The sequence below is a fragment of the Ammospiza nelsoni genome, chromosome Z (assembly GCF_027579445.1).
Source record: "Ammospiza nelsoni isolate bAmmNel1 chromosome Z, bAmmNel1.pri, whole genome shotgun sequence".
In the NCBI taxonomy this organism is placed as follows: Eukaryota; Metazoa; Chordata; class Aves; order Passeriformes; family Passerellidae; genus Ammospiza; species Ammospiza nelsoni.
In genome coordinates this window covers 31,350,703-31,375,893 of record NC_080669.1, presented here as the reverse complement: position 1 = coordinate 31,375,893, position 25,191 = coordinate 31,350,703, and the positions used below count along the sequence as shown (strand labels likewise).

Sequence of the window (25,191 nt, the reverse complement as noted above, 5' to 3'; positions counted from 1 at the left end):
TTGCATTTTATCTACACATATCTTTTTGAGGATGTGCTTTATTAATGTCTGGCAATCAACTTAAAATCACAAACTAGGAAGATAGGAGCAGATTAAAGAACTGGAAATGGTTTTGACTAATGTGCAAACCAAACTGTTTTCCTGAGTAGCACAAGTTGCTCAGAATGAATAGTAAGTAGTTTCATTATACCCTGCAAGTATCTGTTGCTTGTGTAAACAAGGCATGTGTCAAAAATATTTCCAAATCCAGCAGATTTGTAAGTTGTTTTAAATTTTCTTTAATGACTTCAGAGATATCCTTGGTAATTTGGTTGTTCTGTATAAAAGATGTCAACACAAATTTTGCTAATTTTGTATTCTACTTCTGAGCAGCAGCCCGCTGCTGCTGACCTCTTCTCTCTCTCTCTCTCTCTCTCTCACCCCCCCGCCCCCCCAATAATATTGTTGATAATAAAATTGTAAATGTTTTGCGTTGAAAGGGACATTAAGATCATCTAGTTCCAATCCCCATGCCATGGACAAGGACATCCACTAGACCAGGTTGCTCAGAGCCCCATCCAACCTGGCCTTGAATACTTCCAGGGATGGAGCATACACAGCTTTTCTGGGAAACCTGTTCCAGTGCCTCATCACCTCACCACTCTCATAGTAAAAAACTTCCTCCTCATATCTGATCTAAAACTACAGTCTCAGTTTGAATCCATTCCCCCTTGTCCATTACTACATACTCTGTAAAATGCATTTTTCCATTTTTCTTGTAGGCTCCTTTCACATACTGGAAGGCTGAAATTAGGTCACCCTTTCTCTTTTCCAGGCTGGACAAACCCAGCTCTCTCAGCCTTTCTTCACAGGAGAGGCACTCCGTCCCTCTAATAATCTTGGTGATCCTCCGCTGGACTCACTCCACAGGTTCACGTCCTCCCTGTGCTGGGAGCCCAGAGCTGGATGCAGGTTCCAGGTGGGCGCTCCCCAGAGCAGAGCAGAGGGGCAGAATCCCCTCCCTCCCCTGCTGCCCACGCTGCTCTGGATGCAGCCCAGGACACGTTTGGCTCTCTGGGCTGGGAGTGCCCATGGCTGGGTCATGCCCAGCCTCTCACCCACCAGCACCCCCAAGTCCTTCTGGGCAGGGCTGCTCTGCATCTGCTCATCCCCAGCCTGTGCTGGTACTGGGGATTGCCCTGACCCATGTGCAGCACCTGGAACTTGGTCTTGCAAAACCTCAGGAGATTCACATGGGCCCAGTTCTTGAGCTTATCCAGGTCCCTCTGGATGGCATCCCGTCCTTCAGGTGTGTCAACCGCACCACTCAGTTTGGCATCATCCACAAATTTGCTGGTGTGCACTCGATCCTTGTGTCTGTGTCATTAATGAAGATATTAAATAACACAGGTCCTAATACTGACCCCTGAGGGACCCCACTTGTCACTGATCTCCATTCAGACTCTGAGCCATTGACCACTACCCTCTGGATGCAACTGGCCAATCACTTTCTTATCCATCTAATAGTCCACTCATTGATTTGCTCCCTCTCCAATGTAGACAGAAGGATGTTGTGTCAAAGGCTTTACAGAAGTACAGATGAATTACATCTGTAACCTTCACCTTGTCCACTGGTGGAACTAGAGAAGGCCACTGAGTTGGTCAGGCAGGACTTGCCCTTGGTGAGGTCCTGCTGGGTGTCTCAAATCATCTCCCTGTCCCCCATGATCTTCCCAGTCACAGAGATGAAGCTGACAAGTCAGTAGTTCCTAGGATCCTCTTTTTTGCCCTTTATAAGATGATTTATACTTGTTGTCTTCATCACTTGCCAGGTTCTTATGGGAACCAACTTCCATTTTATTGGAAGAACTGGAGTTGTCTTTCAGTGAATAGGAAACCTTATTTCCTTTTTGCTTTATTAAATCATTAGAGGAGCCTTTATTCCTGAAATCCAGACTGTAGAGGTTGCTTAGTAGCTCTCAATATGTTAGTAGCTACAGTGTAAGTATGACTATAATTACTCATTGCAGAACTGTAAATATTGTAGATCTACCTGTGTGGTTTACAGGACCTTTAAAAGTATTTAGATTATTTCAGCAAACTAATAGCCTGGCTTATTTGATGAATCTATATGAAGGCACATAAGAACACAACTTACATGCAGATGAATTACATTGTAAATTACATGAACTACAGATGAACAGCATTCTAAATAGCAGTCCAGGAATGGCACAGGAATTTAGTCTTTCTCACATGGTTTAGGTGAGTGGACTAGGGTGTGTTCACAGGAAGGTTTTTGTCAGCTCCTTTGGGCACAGTCATGCGACAGGGGTACCCACTAAAACTGACCACCTTCTTTAAGTACTGAAGGAAATGAAAAGCAGCTGTTGGATATCTGCTTCAAAGATGTCCCAAAGGCATAGAAGCAGCATCCTACAACCTACACACAAGATTCAACACCTTTCTGCTTATAATCCTTGTTATACTGGTTCTGGAGTCCTGGAGCACAACACTCTTAAAACTGCAACCCCTACTCTGAGAAATTACATGACTTTTAAAATTACAAATACTTAGACTTCACTGCATTTGCAGAGGAAACCTCCTTACTGGAAAGACTATACTTTGTGATGAAATTGGGAAATGTGCATCATGCTGTACTTAAGTCCCAACATGGTTGCTTTATATCTCTCTCATACAAAAATTTTTGTATTTTATACTTGCTGTGGTGTTTCTGTGGTTTTGTGGTGGATTTTGGATGGGAAATTCATGTTATTCACTGAGTATAAAGAAAATTCACTTCAAATGGTTCATTTATAGCAGTAGCTATCTAGGTGGTGTCAATAATTCTCTTCTGTGTTTATATTTAAATCTATCCCCTGTATGCAACTGGTACTCTTTAAAATTCAGTAACCAAACAGTCACTTATAACAAGAGTTCTTAGCCCACCCCTTAGTTCACTATCTTCACAACAGTGTCTAGCTTAGGGACACTGTAAGGGTGCAAAAAGGTATGCAAAAGGTATGCACAAGGGTAAATACTTTACACTCCCCAGACTGCTGAAGCAATTTCACCATCTTCCTTGCAGTACAGGAATCTTATATTCTTTACATTTTGTATTCTTTACAGTCATAAGTCATGCCATCTGTCTAACTGAAGATCCTCTACTCCCTTACTTGTGCTTTGTTACATTTGTCATTCCAAACTCTCTCTCCAACTCTGTCCAGGGAACTGCAGATTTATAGATATAGATTATATAGACATAGATATACACATATGCTCCTTTATACTTGCAGCTTAAAACCTTTGAAACTTTAATATTTTTCAGTTTCTATTACTGTTTCACTCTTGGAGAAGTTATCTGGGCTAGTTTCCAGGCTCAGGTATATACCAGCAGTAATCAAGAATAAATTGATGTAAGGGGGTCATATGAATAAATAAAATCAGAATTTGGCTTGCTGCCATGAAAAAGTAATTCTGCACACTACCTAACATTTTCAATTTGTTATTTTCTAAAGCATTAAAGATTAATGTTATGAAAAAGAAAGTGTGGTTATAAGCTGGCCAATTCTTTCTTACACAGAAGAGTGCCCCTGCACAATGGTTGGTTTCAGGCTTGCTGAGCAGGGTTTTGTCACACACAAAACAATAAAGAGTATAAAACATTAAAAGAAAGCAGTTCTCAAATACAAGCTTTCATGAGGGCTTTTTCCTGGGGATGCATCGTGGTAGTGTTAAATAAGGTGAAGCATATTGCGTGGTTGAAAATACCTTTTACCAAATTATGCAACCTTCAGTATGTGCTTCTGTCTCAGCACTGACTCACTGGGGGATTATGGCAACTTTTCATCCCATGCAAATAGTAGTGAGTTAATACCACTAACTTTAGACAATGAGTTAAGCTGGCAAGGAGTAGAATCAGAAGAACCAAATAGCTTTACAACTGGAAAACACCTATGAAATCATTGAAGTCCACTTCATGCCTGCTTATGATGATTTGCTTTCCTAAGTACTTTTCTATTGTTTCTTTCAGCATGTGCAGTGTTTAATTAGAATTTAAGGCTAAAAGGCTATATGCCTCTTTAGGAAGATTTTCTCAGCTCTGCACAAACCTGTCTTTGTCTTATATTGCCCAGTTACTATTACCTGTTTTTTTTATTCTACCCTACGTAATTAACCTTTTAAAAATAAACTTTAAGTCTTTCCCCCTTTTTGAACTCTATTGTACACTGTTTGACAAGTAGATCAATAAACATCAGGTAGTCTCTGCATTGCATGAACTTCTAAATGTATTTAACTCATTCCAGTTTGAGTCACTTTTGCTTTTGCTTTTGAAGTGGTACGCTATTATTTACTGGTAAATTTCCAATATTGTTTCTTTCTGCCTGTGTATTTCAGCTGGTATCTTGTGTAATAAAAATCACCTTCTCCACATTCACTCTCCAGTTCAAAAAAACAAAGGGGAAAAAAAAGTAGAGTGGGTGGCCTCCTCCTTCATGATTTTTAGTTTCCAATATATCCTACATTGTAATGTACAAGTCTCAATATCACCTAATGAGTCAGGTTGAAAGGAACCACAGGGGGTCATCTGGTCCAACCTCCCAGCTCAAGCAGGGGGAACCTAGAGCACACTCCACAAGATTGCATCCAGGCAGTTCTTGAATGTCTCCAGTGAAGGAGACTCCACAACCTTTCTGGGCAGCCTGTTCCAGTGTTTGGTCACCCACACAGTAAATTTCTTCCTCATGTTCAGATGGAACTTCCTGTGCATCAGTTTCTGCCTATTGCCTCTTCTGCTATTGCTCAGCACCACCAAGGAGAGCTGGATCCATCCTCCTGGCACCCTCCCTTCAGATACACATAGACATTGATGAGGTCCTCTCTCAGTCATCTTTTCTGGAGGCTCCCTCAGCCTTTCCTCATAAGTTGATGTTCCAGTTCCCTACCCACCTTCTTAACCTTTCTCTGGACCCACTCCAGGACCTCCATGTCTCTCTTGCCCTGAGGAACCCAGAACTGGACACAGCACTCCAGATGTGCCTCACCAGGCCTGAGTAGAGGGGCAGGATCACCTCCCCTGACTTTCTGGCAATGTTCTTACTCATCCAGCCCACACCACCATTGGCCTTCATGGCCAGCAGGACACACTGCTGGCTCACAGCTTGTCCAGGACCCCCAGGTCCTTCTCCTCAGAGATGCTTTCCAGCTGGTTAATCATCTGGGGTTATTCCTTCCCAGGTGCAATAACACTTGAATTTGCAGACCCTGAATTTGCCTTTACTATCAGATGGCTCATCTCTGCCCATCTCTTCACCTTGTCCAGGCCCTTCTGAAGGGTTGCACAGCACTCTGGGGTACTGGCCACTGCTCCCAGCTTTGTGCACCCAGTGACCTGCTGAGGAGCCTCTGTCCCTTGTCTGAGTCACTGATGAACCAGTTGAACAGCACTGGGCCCAGTGTTGACCCTTGGGGGACACCCCTAGTGACAGGCTCCCAACTAGACTGTGACAACGAACACAACCCTCTGGGATCTGCCATTCAGCCAGTTCTCAGTCCACCTCACTGCCCACTGATGTAGTCTGTACTTCCTGAGCTTGCTGGTGAAGTTGTTATGGCTGATGGTGTCTAAAGCCTTGCTGAAATCCAGGTAGACAACACCACTCTTCCCTCATCCATCCAGGTAGTTGTCCTGAAAGCATTAAGGTTGTTTACGCATGATTTTCCTTATGTCATGTGATCAAATAGCTTCCAGTTTTAGGATAAACACCCCAAACATCACCTCACAATTACAAAAAATTGAAAGAAGCTATAGCAATGCTGTATCCTTCTCTTAGTCTCTTTTGTTATTTTATCCTCCCAGTAAAGTTTAATTCTCATCCACTGTTCCACCAGTATTTCCTGATTAAGGTTGGAATTGCCAACAGGTATTTCAGAGTATGTACAACTCTTAGTGTATCTTGCGAGAGTACTATGCCATGTTTGTTTTCTAACGGGCACTGGAGTACAGCTTCCAGTAGTTACAGCAATAAAAATTTTGCCACTTATTTTTTGCCAGTTCTTTTCTCCTATCTGCACTGCTTTTCATGGCTGTGATAAAGCAGTAGTTTAATGTCCACATACGTAATAATGGACTTATTTGTAAATCACCAACATGTCTGAAAATACACAGTCAAAAGAAATCTTCTGGTGGTGAATATTAGTTTATTAATAGTATTTCTGGTTTTGTTTGTAAATGGTTAACTCTTGGATTTGAGCAACCTGATCTAGTGGAACGTGCCCCTATGGCAGGTGAGTTAGGACTATATAGTCTTTAAGGTCCCTTTCAATCCACACCATTCTGTGATTCCATGATTGTCCTGTTTGAAGAAGAAATGGATTGCAAAGGAAACTCATAGCAAAACTGTTTAAAAATTTGAACTGAAATGTAATTTTTGAAAGTTTCTAAATCAATGCAAGTAGAGTACTTCTGTGGTTTGATAAATTTTTGGAGGATGTTACAGCAGCAGTTCAAGTACTTAATACGATTTGTGATAAAAGCAACATGTTGTTAAGAAGGGCCCTGGCTTTTGCCCCAGTAACAAGCTTTATAGATTTCCTGTTTCCTTTTACTAAGACAAAAGTACAGATGAAGGGTAGGTCTACAGGAAAATGCTTCACAGGTTAAGAGTTATGGTCAATAACTAACAAACCAACCACACTGAAATATTTTTTAAAAGAATGGTCTTACTAAACTCTTGAATTATCTTTAGCACATCTTCACCCAGGTTTTACAGAGGGTACCCGAACATTTTTCTTGCATTAAAATAATTGTTATTGGATCCGAAGGTAAGTTAAAGATATGGATTGTTAACACTTGCTATTTCTTCTTGTTGTTTGTTATACTTTTTCTTGCAAATTTTTTTCTTGAGGTACATGACAAACACATATTGGTAGATGGCAACATTGGAACCAAGTACACAAGTGAAATGAGCATTTTTTGTTGAGATACAGTAAATTAGTAGGCATTGGCAGTGAGAATGATCTGTTAAGGACAAAAATCTCAAACATAAATGATTTGGAGAAAAAACAGGAAAGGGGTATCATTTTCTTCAGTACTTAATAGAGTTCAGTAGTGAATCTGTTAGATTACTTTCAAAACTGGTGTTAAATATTAGTCCCAAGAACAAAATATTGCTGTTTAAATAATGAAGTTTGAGGCTTACTCCTTAGTTAATTTTTTACCTGAAGAGAGATATTTTTGTGTATATTTTGTAAGAATGCAGAAAATGTAAGTAAATGTAACTGATGGTTGAATTATATTTGAGAAATAATTTGAAGAAAGCATAGCAGCTACCTTAAGATATGTGCTTATTCTTGTACATGGAAAACACACTTTGAATAACAGGCACTTCTCCTCAAGAAAATTGGTTTGTTTGTTTTTTCTTTTTTTTATGTTAGCAAGGTTGCAGATTCAAAGATTAAATGATCTTTCTAAATTTCTTAAAAATGTAATTGGGTATAGGTCAACAATATAAATTATTTAATGTATTCTGTAATGATAACAAGCACAGTAAGAAAGTTTTTGAATATGAACCACCAGTGCTGAGGCTTTTCTGAAATTATTAGTTATACTGACAAGACTGCATCTTATTTTCTTAGAAGAAGGGATTTAGAAAAATATTAAAATGTAATCAAACCATGCGTATGATACAACAGGATGCATAAAAGTTGTATGACGATAAATCAAGAGAGACTTCGTCTTTATGGTCTTGACTCTTTCAAAAATGCTTTAGGTAAAGACTATCCACCTGAAAATTCTTCTAGATAGATCATAGTATACAGAGAATTTGGTATTTTGTTTGTAACAAGCTATCAAAAAAGTTCTAAGGTCAGTTATTATTTAAATAGATTCTGAGTTGATCTAAAGAAGGTCATCAGCATAAATTGTAATTTACTTAGCCATTCCTATAAATTGCTCCTAAGATGTGCTAAATGAGACACAACAGTGGTTTATTTTAGTTTCTAGAATAGTTCAAGAAGTTCAAGAAAATCCCTTATATTAAAAAATGCATCATTAAAGGTCAGTAAGGACCCAAATTTATTACAGAGCTCTTCAAGTTCAGGTGTGGTTTAGTCTTGCTATAATTTTAGAAGTTTTGATGTGGGTTTCTTTTGTATTGTATATGATTGCTGATTTAGAGAAAACCAAAGACATTCAAGATCCAAGTAGCATTGCTACACAGTATTGTGTGATCACATTTTAAAACTGGGTAACATGCTGCCTCGGGTGAGATTCTCACATAGCACTGAGTAACTTGGTGTCTAGGCTGAATGTATATAGTTGTTTTTAAAATTTAGATTTGAAAACATTGGCCATAAAATTTTAGTGCCTCTGTTGTTCTAATTTCTAAAACTGAAGTTTTAAACAGAATTTTAGGAGTCTCCATTAATTGAATAATTAAGAAAAAAATGCTTTTGAGATTATCAGCTGGAACCCTTAATCTACATTAAGGATGAGAAAGATGCTTTACTGGTTTTAGTTTGATGACCTACTGAAACACTGGCTTGCCTCTCCATTTACAAGCCAGATTTTCACAAGTGTCCTGTTTTACTTTGACTACCTTTCAGTGTCATGCAGCTTAGAGGTAAAGTACTTGTAGTAGGGTAGTAAATCTGCACAATTTCAAGAAGTTGAAGTGCATTTGAAACAAATGTTCAATTTCTGAAATAATAGTGGACTGGATTCCATGTGTTTGTTCATTAGAATCTCTCTTAAGTTTAATAAATCTCAAGCAGTCATTTTCATTCCCTTTTCCTATTAACTGCACTGCTGAACACAAAAGCTGTGTTATGTGCAGAATGACTGAGCTTATCCATTCTAGAAAGGAGTTATGTTTGGTATCTAAAGAACAATAACAGTTTGCTGCCTGACTGATCAATGCTGGACCAAGTTCACATTTCCAAGTTCCCACTCTCCCACCTACGTACACAGGAGGTGGAAGCATAGCAAACAGAGGGAGGACAGGCCCTCTTTTACACAGAAATACTGAACTTAGACTTGCCTAATAAGGACACAACTGCATAGCAATAAACACAAGTTTTAATTACAGCTTGTAAAAACATCTTAAGAAAAGCACAGAAGTTAGCACCAATTAATTTTTAGCTTGTTCATTGTTTTTTTTACTCAGTGGAAACAAACCATAAAGGTTTAAAATATTTTTCATGCCACCTTGCCAGAAATTTTTTCTGTATTAGTGTATAATTAGGAAAGAATAGCTTTTGAGATATCTGAAACCTCTCCAGCTTCAAGTTGGTTATAAGTAATTTGAGTGAATTGGAACCAGGCTATGAAATAACAAGAAGTAAAATGCTACTCTAGGAAACAACATCGGACATCTTTTTAGTTCAGAAAGATAAAGAATTGGGCCTGAAATTGAGGTAGAAATCTTATGTGACAGGGACAAGTTGCTATATACCCTCCAGAGTGGTCTGTGATTTTTAAAAGAACGCACATTTTACTTCCTGGAAATTTCCCCCAGGCTTTTACAAAATTTTGTATGTGACTGGAAGGAGTGAATATGTGGGGAAGATGTGTTGCAATACATATTCTGTAAGTGAAATCCATGCAGCCCTCTGTGTGCTGACCTAAAAACTGTCACCTGTGCATTCAGGTCTAATGATTCAGTCAGAAACTCAAAGTGATCCTGAGAGTTCAAATGCTGCTGCATTTCTGTGTTTCTGGCTGGCTAGACTTGAGGATGGAAGTTCTTGCTTTTGAGCCCTATGCTTTTTTTCAGACACTCTGCAGAAATGCTGGCTACTGAATACTTCTTGAGAGCAGATGGTAAATAAGTTTGTGTAACAGTCTTCATTCCATCTCCATCAGTTCATTGTATTCCACAAAGTCAGTAGGAGCAATGTTGAGATATTTCTCAGTTTACAGTACCTTCCTTGTCTCCTTTTGACTTAACTATGCTTTAGAATCAGACTGAAGACAGAAATAGTGATCACCCTCTTTAATCATGAAAAATAGGTGATTTTTCTAAAACTTACTCCATCTCCATAAAGAAGGAATGCTTTATATATTCTGTCTACTCCCTTCTCAGGTCAAAGAGGAATTTAAATGCTGAAATGAGAATGTCCAGAAAAAGATAGGTTTGAGAAGTCTGTTGGCTGACAGAGCTAGTATATGTTATGGTTCAGTTTATGGTTAATTGTCCTTAACATTTGGGTAAGCAGCATATCATGGCCAGAGCACTAGAGAACTTTTGAATATGTTTCATTAGTAAAGCTGTCAGAAGTATTTTTGACTACTTCAATGGATCAGTAAAACTCAAATTTCAATACCTCTGGAAGGTGTATTTTATTTCTTCAACAAGAAATTCAACAAACAAGTGAGGTTCTATGAAGTAATATCCGGTCCTTAGCTGCACACTTTCCCAGCTACTGCAAAAAATTAACTCTTGGCTGAAACTAGGACATTATCCACCCATTATTCTTTACCATTTATATCACACCCAGATCCTATACCTTCGAACTATATACACATACACGAGCACAGGTATAATTTCTATAGTCAAGACCCATCTCTCCAAGTTGTCTATTGAGTTCATTTAGTCCATAATTGTGGATTCTATCCATCCTAGATGTCTTCCAGGGCAGGAGAGCTGGTGTACTGTTGGGGTTGCAGTCTGCATCAGGAGCTCATGGCTGCTGGAGCAGTCCATACTCATTGTCCGTGCTAGTTCTGGCGTACACTGGCAGTGTCATTCAGCAACCAGTATTATACAATTCAATATTACACATTCTCCTCACCCCAAAATCAAATCCCCTTGAGGTACACATCATGTTTCCTGCTCCCTCTGCATTACTCACCAAGTGCACTCAGGTCCTTGAGCAAAAATAATCCCAAGGATGGGTTTGCCTTTGCTTGAGGCAGGACTAATCCAAACTGCATTCCCTAACACTTTTCTTGTATGAATTATAGGGACTTTATCCCCTTCTTCAGTACATGGAGGTTTTGGGCAGGGACAGCCCCACTGGTAAAGCCTGGTGTGTTAACTAAACAAGGTGGCCTTGGCTAAACGTAGGGCCCAGTGGCTGAAGGCCCCCTTGCTTTCAATGTGGTTTTTAACTGCACTGTTCAATCTTCCCAGAGGCTGGTGAGTGATAGGGAACATGATACAGCTGCTTGATACTGCGTTCCTTGGCCTGGTTGTCCAGGAGGTTGTTTTGGAAATGAGTCCCCTTGTCTGACTCAGTTGTCTCAGGGGTGCCAGGTCACCACAGGACTTGCTTTCCAAGGCCCAGGGTGGTGTTCCAGGCAGTGCAAGGCACAGGATACTTCTCCAGCCATCCAGTGGTTGTTTCCAAGAGCACATAGCACTTGCCTTGGCAGGCCTGCAGGAGTGTGAGGTAACTCATCTGCCAGGCCTCATTTCTGCTTTGACCACTGTCTACCGTACCACAGAGGTTTTTCTTGGCCTGCTTGATCCCAGCACATTTCACAGTTATGGACAACCTGGGATAAAGAGCCCATCCTTTCATCACAAGCCCATCTGGGTGTTGCATCTGTTCCCTGATGGGGCATCACGGGCCCACCAAGTCAGAAATAATTCACCCTTATGGTGCCAGTCCAGCTCCTCCTGAGACATTTTAATCTTGGCAGCTCAATCCACCTGTCCATTATTGTGATGTTCTTCAGCAGCCCAACTCTTGGGCACATGAGTTGTGCATCTCATGTACATCTCATTACAAACTTCTACAGCCAATTTCTTTATCCAGGCAGTGACATCTTGCCACAGTTCAGCAGCTCAGGTGGGTTTGTCTCTGTGATCCCAACTGGTCTTTTTTCATCCTTGCAGCCACCTCCACAGAGCATCTGACACCATCCACAAGTCAGTGTAGTCTTCTCTCATTCAGCAATATCTAAAGCCAGCTAGGCAGTTTTCAGCTCTGCAAGGTGACTTGATCCACTTTGTCACTCAATTGCTTCTGCGACTGTGCACAGGGCTCCATAGCTGCTTTCCGTTTTCAATGTATCCCTACAATATGCAGGAGCTGTCAGTGAAGAAAGTGTATGGCTTTTCATTTTCAGGTAGCTGCCTATATTGTGGGAGCTCCTCAGCACTTCACCTATTCCTCCTCCAATGATGAGGGTCTGAAATGTTTGTCTTCAGGACAGTTAGTGATTAGTTCCAAAATCCTTGGGCGATGGGTTTAAAAGCTCGTTGTTGTTCAGGACTCCACTTAAAATTATTTTTTCTTCTGCAACACATGATAGAGAGGGTTTACAATCTGTCTGTAATTAGGAATATGCATCTTCCAAAAACCTTCAGCACCTAGGAATGACTGTGTGTTTCCTTTTTGCTAGTCAGTGACGACTGTCTTGGTTTAAGACAGTTTAAGGGGGACACTCTAAAATGAAGTAGTTTTATTCAACCCCTTTCCACCAATAAGGAGAAATAAATACGAATAGTTGTTACAAGTGAAAAAAATAATAGTTTACTAAAAAAATGAAATAACAGGTAAAAAATAACAGTAATAGTCACAAGTTGGATAGTTACAAAGTTGGTGAAATCTCATGGACTCCCTGGCAGCAAAGAGAATCTCAAAATGGTGGCATATCCCCTTCCCCAAAACAGCATCAGGCATGGGCAACCGCTGTAGGGAAACAGAGGGCATATGGTGGCCACGCTCCCCACCTTGGAGAGCAGGCAGCAGCTCTGTTGGCAAGTGCAGCCAGCAAACTCTGGCAGCTGGGACTCGGCTAGGGGGTAGAACTCATGGGGGGCCTTGGCCTTGCTGTTGGCACAGATGGCAGTACAGCTGGCTGGGGCGCCTCTCACTCACCACTTTTTGCCTCAGCCAGACACTGCTGGTGGGCTGGGGTGGCTGCACAGAACGGGGCCGCTCTGCTCCTCTGGGCCTGAAGGCAGGTGTTGCAAAATTCCCTCGGAAACAGGTGTTGATTGTGAAATGAAGCTGCTTGACTTGCTACTGTTGCAAGTAGAGGCAAGAAAAAGCCAAGAGGCAAGCTAAGCAGCCAGAGACAGGCAAGAGTGAGATTCTGCCTGAGTGCCGTGACTTTTAAACGTCCTGGGACAACCCTAGCTTCTGCCCTGTCATTCTGTTTGCCAGCCACAGGATCCTATAGAGATAGTAATAGTTTTTTGGCACAGACAGGTATGGAATACAGTAACATTTTGGGTTACCCAGGACAGAGACATAGCTGCTGCTTTGCTAACCATGTCTGTTGGACTCTAACGATGTACATCTTGCCATTTCACTCCTAATTACTGAATTTTCTGTGCAGATCCCTTGACCTGACTTTGCTTTATAGCAAAACTAACCTTCAAGAGGATTTGGATTATCTTTGCCCCTTTCTCAAAAACTTCCTCTGCTGTGCTGCCCCATACTGCAATGCCATCAATGTACTCCAAGTGTTCTGGAGCCTCATCCTTTTCCAGTGCAGTCTGGATCGATCCATGGCAAATGGTGGGGCTGCGTTTCTGCCCCTGGGGCAGTTGATTCCAAGTGCGCAGCCCTCCAGCTGAAAGGAAACTGTAGCCTGACTAAACCTCTGCTGCTAAAGGAATGGAGAAATGCAGATTAGAGGTGTCAATGGTGTCACCACTTTGCTGCTTTGGACTCCAGTCCACACTGAAGTTCCAGCACATCCAGCACAGCAGTGCTCAGAGGTGGCGTGGCTTCATTCAGGCCCTGACAGTCCACTGTCAGTTTCCATTCTCCACTGGACCTACACACTGGCCATACAGGGCTGTTAAAGGGTCAGCAAGGCTGGCTGGCCACTCCCTGGGTCTCCATCTCACAAATCACCTCATGGCTGGGGACACAGAGTCCCAGCTGTGCAGTTTTGCTGGCAGTGCAGTGATGTGGTAGCGATCAGCACCTGTTGCTCTTTGACCCTCAACAGCCCCACAGCAGAAGGGTCCTCTGAGAGACTAGGCAAGGTATTCAGCTGTCTAATTCCCTCTGTCTCCATAGCAGCTATTCCAAAAGCCTAACCATGACCTTTTGGGTCCTTGAAAAACCATCTCCTGAGGTAATCTATGCCAAGGATCCATGCAGGTTCTGGGCTAGTCACAGTGGGGTGTTTTGCCATTCATTCCCAGCCAGGCTCACTCCAGCTTCCAGTGCAGTCAGGTATTGGGATTCCCTTGTCACCCCAGAAACAAGAGATGGATGCTACCCCTACACATCTCAATGGCATGAGATGTGCTCTGGTGTCAACTAAAGCTTTATACCCTTGCGTGTCTGATGTGCCAGGGAATGGGATCCTCACAGTCCAACAGATCTGACTGTCCCTTTCCACTAGCTGGCTGGAGTCAGGGCCCCTCTAGTCCTGGTCATGGCTCTCATTGTAAATATAAACTGAGGTCCCTTCAAGGGGTCCACAAGTAACACCAGCCCTCCTATTCTGTCTGAGGGAGGATTTGCCCACTGGAAACTGGAGTGGCATTTATCCCTGAAGAACTTCCTGTGCTACTTCCTTTCAGCTCACATACCTGTGGTACTAGTGCAGAGGTGGGCTTTCCATCCCACTTCCTCATGTCCTCTCTGAGGTAATTCAGGTAAAACCACAGGTTACCTCATGGTGTGTATTCTCTCTTGAGCTGAGAGGTGCTTGCTGCCAGTAGCAGAGACTCTGTTCCCATACTAGTGAGGCATGGGACATTGCCTCTCTAACTTGCTTGAGACATCTGCGTAGTAGTGAGAGCGCCTGGAGAAATCAGGAGCAAAAATTTTTAAAAAAGAGCATTTTAACACATCCTGAAAATATTATCATATTCTAGATGATATAATCTGATACATGAATTATTTCTTTTACATGTTATATGAGATTATTTAGTAACAAGTAATAAGCCTATTATTTAGAGATCTCGTAGTCATGTGGTCAGAGATATTTTCTTTATCAGATTATGGATCTGATCATGCAACTAAATAAGTGGTTACAGTGACTCATCTGTACCAAGGAACTCTCTTCACAAAGCAGAGTTGCCAATGTGTATATGAAGGAAATATTTGCATAACCACTTTAAAAAGATATTCCTGCCACAATATATTAAATCATGTTGCAGTGTACTGAAAGTACATCCTCAAAGTTATTGTTTCAACAGGTTTTTGTCTCTTAGAGGTAGAGATATCTTCAGGAGGAGCAAGTTTGACTTGATGGAATTTCTCTGGAGGGATGTTACATTGAAAAATACCAGACACAGCATGCTCATCTGTGTTTATACCAGCACACTTAGATTTACAACTTTTAGATTTATGATATCAATGTAAATTAGCGTCTTTCCTAAAAATTTGATAATGTCAGAAAAACTTGATTTTTCAATTCAGTGGATAAAGCTGTATACATGAAGATGGCACAGAATCAGTTGGAGAACCTGCCATTCTAACAGGAGCACGTTTTGGGCTGGATTTCTTTTTCAGTAATTTTTATGTGATGCTTTGGTACTCTTGCAATGTGAATGTACCAGCCATCTTGTCATTTTCAGATGTAACCCACTGCCTCCTCAGTCTGTCTGCAAAGTCCTGGTAGCAGTAGTGTTTTAAAATCCTTGCAATTTTTTCCCAGTCAAACATTTCAAGCAATACTTAATCATCCAGTGAGCTACCAAATAAAATACTTTTCTGTATTTTCTTTTTTAACAGAAGATTAGAAGTCACATTTTTCCTGCTGAAACAATTTTCAGGTCACACAGATTATTCTGAGAAAATGTATTCTTCGTTTACAAGTAAACTAATTTCCTAATTTAAACTATTGTCCTTTTTCCCCCCTATAAATTATCCTCTTTATTCCCCTTTAAATTATCTTTTTCTGATGTCTGAGAAAGTAGTCTGTGCCATTCTAGTATGGTAGAATGAAACTGATGGGGGGAATCTGTATTTTGTTTTCTGTTCAATGGAAATGTGTAGAAAGGTACAAAACTGACAATTTGTGTACTGGTGAAGTTAGGTATATTTTGTAGGAGAAAATGACTTCTCTCCAGATTTGCTGGTGTCTATGTAGATCTAAACATACAAATGTTGAGGTTGTATGTGTGATGTAAAATTCAGTAATTTAGATTCTAGAAATGAGAGGTTGGAAAATGACTGCATTGGTTGTCAATTTCCTCTACTTTGCAGGAGCTCTTCCGAAGTTCATTTACAGTAAAGATTTTTATTCCCGCATTTTCCATTTTTTCTTTTTGCCTTCCATTATCTGAGGACTGTTGGAAAGCCAACAAAATGGTATACATTCAATGTTCACCTTAGGTAAAACTACCTTCTTAGTTTATCAGTACTGGTTGTTTTTGCATAAGAGTAGCACAGAGGAGTTGAAGTTACAGGCAACCTATGTAAAGTTCATGATTATAGTTTTTCACTGAGTTATGAAATACCATTAGTAGCCATCACAGCCAGAACAATTTAAAAACAGTTTGTTTCAATGTAAAATGCAAGAGGTGTTTGCTGCAAAAATACTCTCTGGTTTTCTAGGCTATGTATGATTCTGCATGTTCATTGTACACTTGGGATCTGGTCTGACCTAAGTAAGAGCTGGTGTAAATCACTGCCCATGTCCAGCATATTTAGTCTGTATTTACCCAATTTGTAGAAAGTGCTACCTTCTCCCCCATATTTTCAAAATTCAGTTCTATTTAATCCTGCTGCTGCAAGAATGAGGGATCCTAACATGATTTGACATGTATGCTTGTTCCCCATCAGATCTGTTTATAGGACAGATCCATTAGCAGTCTCTGAAAGACAGTCTTCCCAAGGACATGCAGGATGGAGTAATTTCTAAATTTCTATTGTGAAGTGATTCAAATATGACAGCCAGTGTCATGGACAGCAAATAGGACTGTTGATGGAGGGTAATGTAGTAATTTTCATTCCCATTTTAAATTGGGTGTGACTTCACCCTTTTATCTGGTGTAAGTAAGCTTTTCAAGTATGGAGGGATACAGTAGGAGACAAAATGTTCTTAAAACATCCTTCCTCCTCTCCTTTTCTTTGCCTTGTTCCCTCTTCTTTCACGGCTCCCCTTTTCTTTTCCTCTAACTCCTCTCCCTCTTACCTGCTCTCTCCCCCTCCCAGCAAAAGTTCTTGCTCTGGTTATGAACTCAATCTTATTGACACACCAATAAGCAGAGATAAGAGTTGACTGATAAGAGACACTGCCAGTGTGCTGTGACCACCGCTTGTTAAGCCCACCCTATTTCCGCCACTGCTTTTTGTTTTCTTTAGGCTATCTGTATGGGCAAGTTGGCTCTTACCTTACACTGCAGTGCTATCATCTTGTAGGTGAATGTTCAAGTTAAGATGTGCACAGCAATCTGCACCAAGGGTCCCCAGATGTTGGCCACACAAAGTACTTTACCGTAAAAAGTCAGTAACAATTCCTCTTGAATTTCCTTCACTGCTATGCAACTACTAACAAGAAAACAGGAGCCTTCTCTGAGTTTGAACACACAGTATATTTGTGTGTTTGTGGATTTTCATCCCAAATCAGCCTCAGGATCTGCAGGTCTGAAAATCAATGTCTCTTGTTACCTTTTCCCCCCTAGTTTTCTCAAAACGTTTGACAGGAAAGGAAGTGCAATTCTTTAAAGGACTTAAAGTATAAATATGTTTCATTGTTTCTATGGTCCAGTGTTTCCTATAACTACTTCTATGGGAATGCACAGTCTAATCTGTTAACTGATCCAAGGAAATATTGCTTAAGCAGTTGCATTGATTTGTGTTTGCCATTAACATATTTTTTTATTCACTGCCTTTGAACTATGTTCTGTTCTTCTTTCTTCATTTAAATACACTCAGTTCAAGAGTCAATTTATAGGCACTTTCAGAATTACCATTTAGTAGAAAAATCTGTTGTGGCTTTACAAAATAAAAACATGTTGTTTATACTTGTTTCAAGTAGACCTGTTGTAAGTGTGAAATAAAAAACTACAGTAAGATCTTCTATTGTGATATCTCTGTTAAAAAGTTCTTTGTTTAATGCTTCATAGTGAAGTTGCTTCTATTTAAAGCATTGAGTTTGATCTCAGCTTTGATCTAAAGCTTTTGATCTTAAAAAAAGGATGTTGTGGCAGTAAAACAAAAAGGCTAGGAGAGATTTTTTTTTCAAGTGATAAAAGGATACTCTCAAGATTTACTACACACTTGCTGGATCTACCTTTATTTACTTATCTGTTTACAAAGTATATCTAATTTTATGTATTGAGGGTTTGCTTACACACATACTTTAATGTGCCCTATTTTTTTGCTAGAGCACAGATTTCTTTTCAAAGCTTTCAGAGATTATAGCAATATATAGTATAAGAGCACAAATAATTTTCAAAAGAGTATCAATCATTCTTAAAATACTGACTTTTGTAATATAATTTTAACTATAACAAGTTTTATACACTCTATCCTTTACTGCCTCTTGTTTTTTAAATATAAACACAAAAGCACTTGATAAAATCCTGATTTAGGATTTAATAGTATTTGGATTTTGCATGGTTGACATAAGTATCTCCCAACATGCTGGAATTTGAATATCCTTTTCTGAGCGTGCAAGAATACCTGAAGTCCTATGCCTAAATTTAATTACCTGCTCACAGCATCTTGTTGAATAAATAAAGCCTTTAGCCGAGACCTCGATCAAGGGCTTGCTGTGGTGCACTATACCTACACAGCTGCTTTGGATCTCGCTTTTAATGTGCATTTCAGACCCTCCAAGGCAGTTTAGTGGTTGGATTCTGGAGGCGAGAGCAAGTACCAAGGCCAGTGTTGAAGCAGTTAGTGGTGCTGATGCTTTCTTGAGCTATCCGCACTAGGCCATTCGTCTGTCCGTAAAGACCTGTGACAGAGCATGTTTATAGGAGGGGTCATAGGGAAGCGGCTTCCATAGTGAGAGTCTCGAAGAGAGAGCGTATCGTTAGTAATTAGTCTGCAAACCGTGACGAGCATGGATGTGGAGGTTATGAATGGCCGTCCCGTCGGAGACGCTGTCGAAGGGAGCGCGGGTTGGCAGCAGTACCGCCAGTGCCCGGGCCGGGCGGGGCCGAGCCGGGCCGGGCCCGCGGCCGCCCGGCCGGGGCTGTCTGAGGCGCGGTGCCCCGGCCGGGCCGCCCCGGAGCCGGCGGGCCCTGACGTCGGTAAGGCAGGCTCCTCCTCCCCGCGGGGCTCCGGGGGCCGGGGCGCGGGGGCGGGGGACCCTGCGGAGGTGTTTCATTTCCTAGCGAGGGCTGCGGTGTGCTGCTGCCGAGCCCGGGAACGGCGGCATGGCGTGGGACGGAACGGGACGAGGCGGAAAGGAGCGGGCGAGGCTCCGGGGACCGGCGGCAGGCGGACCCCGCTTCCCCCGCGCCTGCCGCCTCGGGGCCCGGGGAGCGGAGCGCATCGCGGATCCTCCGCGGACCGTCCCGCCTCACCGTGCGCTTTCTCCCCCGTGTAGCCCCTGCTGGAGGAGGGAGAGACCTGGAAGGAGTGTCAGCTCGTCCAGCAAGTGAGCGGCGAGGTGAGGATGAAACCTTTCGCAGCTGTTATGTTGCACCCGCTTCTTCCCCTTGCAGATCTGCTCCTGGAGTTTTCTGCCTTACACACCATCCTCACCCTGCCACGCTTTTGCTTTAAAAAACAGTTGCTTTCGTATTAAGAATAAAAATATTGGTATGGGGGAAAAAAGCCCCACCAAGTGTTACTACTTATTAAATAATAACCATGCCATCCAAATTTGGCGTTGGCAGTCTGGAACAATGTTCGAGTGGGTGGCTGGAAATAAATCGCTTACTTGAAATAGAAGGTGCAAGGGATAAAGCGCAGAGGTTTTCCCCAGGAGTTTTTCACATTGCAACGATAACTTCCCATTTGGCAACCCGGTCTCACATCAAAATGTTCTTTGTGCAAAGCCCCTTAAACCAAAAGCTCTAAGATGAAGAACATCACCTCACATTTTGATCATGTACAGGTATAACCAGCTTACCTCCGACCACATCACTTAAGAGAAGAAAAGTGCTTTTTCTTTTCCAGTGAAGCAATGAAAAAACTTGTCTTGAGTGTCTTTATAGATATCTAATGCTGAGTAACTACAATCAGGTTGCTTCTTCTACCTAAAAAAGCACCATGATTTTGAACTCCAGGTCACAAAATGGATTCAGACAAACCGGAGGATCAGAAAAAGCAGCAAAAAGAAAATGAAGCAGGATGAAGTTGTTTTCCAGCAGGTAAGCAATCATGATGTCAGTTTGTGTAATGGGACAAAGGGCGGAAGATCCAGATAGCTTCCTGATTATGCCTTCTTAAGCTTGGTAGAGATGTTACTTAGTGTCTTCAATAAGATGATTGTAAATGGATGTTACAAAATAAAGTTTCAGAGTCATTATGTAGATATAATGGCAATAAATTAATAGCCTTTTTAGATGTCTGTGTTCAGGAGACAGAATTTTCATCTATTTGTATTTAACTGGAACATTCTAAGGAGGAAAGAGAAGGGTGTTTTCAAGGGTGCAGAGAAATACAGCCCTTAAGAGCTTTTGACAGGACCTGAAGCACTATTTTCAGATACTGGTAGACGAGAGACAGTTTTCATGGTAGATTTTCGGACAACAATAGATGTGATGTGTACGTTGAAACAAAATATTTGGACTGTGTTGTTGACTCTTCATTCAGAGGGTGAGTTTGAAAATCATCGATTTGTAGTATAGATTTCAATTTATTAAAATGTGATGATTATTTTAAAAATTACTACAGAGGATTAAAAAACCTGAATATAACTGAATTTAAACTGGTTTTAAATCAGTAAATTTTAATTAATCTGTTGTGAAAGACCTGTACAATAAGTTTGAGTTGAAAATTTAAATTACAAGTAGAGAGGTAAGTAGTCAGTTGATACTAAATAGCTGTGTTCTGCCCCTTGAGGGACAAAATGGTGAATAAAGATGCACTTCCAAATGTGTTATTACAACTGTGATTTTTTTTTTTGCTTGTTTTGATTTTGAAAAAAAAATTATTATTGTATTTGAAAGTTCTTGTAACCTTTAAAGGATTAAAATAGTAGTGTGTTGATTTGCTGTTTCGACAGTGCTTCTAAAATGCATAATGAATCATTGCTGTTTCTGTAGCTAAATTCTTCCTGGTAGAACGATTGCCAGCTCCTCTGATGTGTTGCCTTAGTATGGGCATTGCAAGTTTATGACAAATGTCCACAAAGTGCATTGTTGTGGGTGGATGATTTACCACCTTCATGATTAGTTAAAAACTTCCAAGTAGCGTCCTTTAATTCACAACTTTTATTTTGTAAGTGGAGTACATAATTTAGGAAAGATGTTCTGTGATGATGTACTTTAGAATAGTGTCATCTAAATAGAGAGAGATAGCATAAACTGTTTTACCTGGTAATTCCATTTCTGTTTATTTTCTGTATGTCAGTGTGTTTGTGTGTATATGTAGCATTTTTATTTACAATCATTTTATGCTAAGATGAAGAAGATTTTTTAAAGATAAAAATTGTATTGCCTTGGTAATTTGTGAGCAAACTGCATTGATGGTACAAATAACCATCAATAACTAGTGCAAACCAGACTGCATACATTTTGAAGCAGTTTATAAATGGTGCATTTAAAAGAGGATGGAAGATCCTCTGGTACGCTGAACAGTAGGTTTAAAAGTGCCTTATGCTGTTATACCAATGCTAGTCTCTTTCTATAGGAGAAAGCTTCATTAGTGCAAAATTCCTTTCTACTGATAAAACTCCTTTTCTGTTAAGGATGTTGTTCTCCAAGTCTTCCACAGTTTGTGAGAGAGAACTTCAGCATATACCTTGCAGTGATAGAAATGCAAAACCTGATGTGTAAACATAAGATATACTCATTGTTTTTTCAAACAGTAATTCTAGAACAAGGTCTGTTAGTAGACATACGAATTAAAATTGAAGGCAAGCATAACCATTGTCTTCTGATATCTATAAGTATCAATAATTTATGGAGATCCAATGAAGGCTGGCAATACTGCATTTGCAAGGTACTTAACCACATGGGAAGGAAGAGGCGTAACAATAATCTTTTGACAGTCAACCACTGACTGTTCACTGAGTTTGGAATTCTTTATGTTGCCTAAAAGTTTGGCCATTGCAATGGTGACTTTTTCAATACAGTTACAGGTAAGAGAATAGAGGAGAAAAAAGAGTGAGGTGCTAGTTGAGCTTTATTATTTGGTTTCAGAGTTGGTTGCGCTAGGTTTCCAACCCTGACTTGCCAGTGCAACTCCTACTCAGTGTAGGTGGTGGTAACCTCTCTTCTATGAGAATTCTTGATTTTTAGTTGTGTCCACTTATAGAAGAAATGGCATTATATAGAAGTTAAAGTATTTTCAGAGATGAACAAGAGAACAAGAAAGAGAAAAGCATGTAATGGAAAAGTAAGGCAACCTTGAAGATAGCAGAGAAATAGAAATAAAGATGTTGAGTGGGAAGAGGGAGATGAGAAGGCAAGTGATAATAAACAGAGAAGCCGTAGAGCTGATAGCAGCTCATATTACAACTGTGATTAAAATAAGGATACTGATATATTTTGCTACACCTTGAAAACTGAGCTTTGCTTTGATCTTGCTTATCCTTCCAAAACAAGCACCAGCTTATTAAATGTGGCTTCTAAACTTTCAAAACAAGCACTAAATTTTTATATGTAGTTTCTAAACTTCCATCTGCCTGTACTGTTGGATTTTCCTCTAAGGTTTCATGTGCCTATGCTGTCCAATTTTCCACTGTTATTTTTCTTCTTTGTGATTGGAACTCCTATTTCTAATATAAGGTGGATGACACTGCTATACTGAGTCACCACCAAATCAAAGCACCTGTGTCCAAGTACAAACTCTAGGACAGAAAGATAACTATATGGAATAAGTGAAACAGAATGGTGAAGGAAAGGTTGCTGACAACTGCTGAGGAATTGCTTCTTGAAAGAAGTTGCCTTCTAAACAGTTAAGTTTGTAGGAGTTGACTTTACAAACGTTTATACGTATTTAAAAAACGTTTGAGAGTACCATGTGCTAGATAAAACTATGTGGCTGCAGTGTTAAGTGTGCTCAGGAGGAACCAGTGGAGAAGCTTGTGTAGGAAGGTGTGGTGCTGCTCTCCAGTGTGGATCCGCACGGCGGGTTACGGCAGCGGAACAGAATCGATGAGTGTGCAAGACTTCTTGCCGAATAACTCAGGGTTCTCATACTTTTGCTCTTCTTCTTTATTTAGGTTTTTGTTTGTTTGTTTTTAAGCTTTTTTAAATTTCTAACCTTTTTGCTGTCCTCTCTGAAACTGCTGTTCTATCTCTGAAATGGAAAAAGGTGTTATTTTCTTAACACCTTTTATGCCAACTTTTTCTTTCCTACTTCTTTTTCACACCTCATGTCTTTCCCTGTCTTCTTTTGACTCATTTGGTCACCTTTGGTATTGTTCACCCCTTTTTATTTACTTTCAATCTCTCTATCTGTTTGAAAAAAATGGAAAAACAAGCTGAAAAATTGAAAAAAAGTTACCTTTTGCTCACTGTGTTTTCTGCTTATAGATCTCTGTAGCTACTCTTCTTACAATAAGTGTACACGTACACAAACTTAAACACACTCACCCTTTGCATTTCTACTTTTGTCCTGCTTTCTATTCTTGTACATTTTTTACTCCTCATTTAATATTATGCTGTCTCTCCAGGTTGTCATTTATCTGGTCAGCACATTTAGCAGCCAGTATGTGAATCAATACAGAGTGCTGTTTGTGTATGAAATTTAGAGAAGGTGTAACAGAGTTGATAAGAATTACTTGGTTAAAATAAGCAGTGTTTTGTAATGAAGAGTATGATAGAAGTGTTAAATAGTGTTGTTATGATGGTGATGTTTGTTTTAATAGCTGACTGTGTCTGCTTGAAAAAAAAGATTCTGTTGTCCTGTCCATGTTAGGCAGAATGATCTTCTAGTCAGACTAGTGGAATTGTGGTGTGCCATCTCTATCTACTGGGGAGAAGCATCTTTTCTCTAGAAGACTAATTCACTTTTACATGACGTTCAGTGTCAAAACATAAAAGCTGATTTGATCATATTTCAGTAGTATAAAAAGTGTCATTAGATGAGAGAACAAGGATACACAGGATTTAGGAAAAACACTGAAATAAGCATGCATATATATTCACACTAGATAAGGGACGTGTTTCCTGCATATGATCAAAATTGCATTTGACTGTTTCAGTTTTAGTTTTGATTATATACTGAAACTTCAGAGAGTGAGTCAACTTTTCTAGAATAATTTCTGCTGCTTTCTCAGAAATAGTTTTCTTGTGTTAAAAGTTTGTCTGCTAGTTTTACTAGCAATGTGACTTTGAATTTTTTTTCCTATTGGTTGTTGCTATTGATCCTTTGTGTCACTCCAGAGACTTATAGTTGTCAATATTTAAGCTCTCTTAATAACCTGAGCATAAATGAGTTTGTTGATATTGCTTTCAAGTTTTAATAAAAAATAAAAACCCAAATCTAGTTGTCGTATATATGACTAATGATAAATGCTATCTTTGCCCTTTAATAATGAATTCACCACCATAAGTGAAACACAAGAAACAAATCTTGTAATTCTCTAAAATGAGTTGTCTTGTTATACTTCAAGTAGAAAATATTTTGAAGTCTCATAAGAAATACTGATAAAAAATACCGTGTCGTATAAAGGAGCTCTTAGTTAACTATAAAATTTATTCAGGATGGTGTGCTTCTGCTAATTCAGGTAACAACTATTGTCATACAGTGCATAAAAATTACATTAAATCTTTAATGGGCATTTATTTTTTGTTTGTCAAAATGAATTTTTTTATTTGAATCTACCAAACTAAGGTTCAAAGCAAGGATCAAAACTGAAATAATGTGGTGATCTTGTGCACTGCTTAACAGCTAAGAGAAACATGGTGAAAAATCCTAAATTGTTGTTTAGAGATGCTTCAGTGGTGTTATTTGCAGTACCAAATTCTGTTAATTTCACAGAACTTTCTAGGAACCCTGTACACTGGGCTTCACTGATTACAGAAAACATTTAATTCCTTTCTCACTCAGAAATTTGAATGGTAAATTTTTCCCAGCTCATGTACAAGATCTGATTTGCATTAAATGTTGTTAAGCTGCCTGGGAAATACACACTGTCATTTAAAAGCTTTTTTTAATGAGTACATAAAAATATAATTTCAGGCCATTGGAACTAAACAATTTTAGTATTTAGTT

At 40.0% G+C, this 25,191-nt stretch overlaps 1 protein-coding gene across 1 annotated transcript in view; it reads left to right on the top strand.

The window, feature by feature from the left end:
* AOPEP (aminopeptidase O (putative)) overlaps nt 1–25,191 on the top strand; it is a 175,058-nt gene that overhangs the window by 74,055 nt on the left and 75,812 nt on the right. Inside the window, exons 11-12 of the mRNA XM_059492960.1 lie at nt 19,406–19,468; nt 20,091–20,174. Of these exons, the coding sequence (XP_059348943.1) occupies nt 19,406–19,468; nt 20,091–20,174 (147 nt within the window). The remainder of the gene's footprint in view (nt 1–19,405; nt 19,469–20,090; nt 20,175–25,191) is intronic.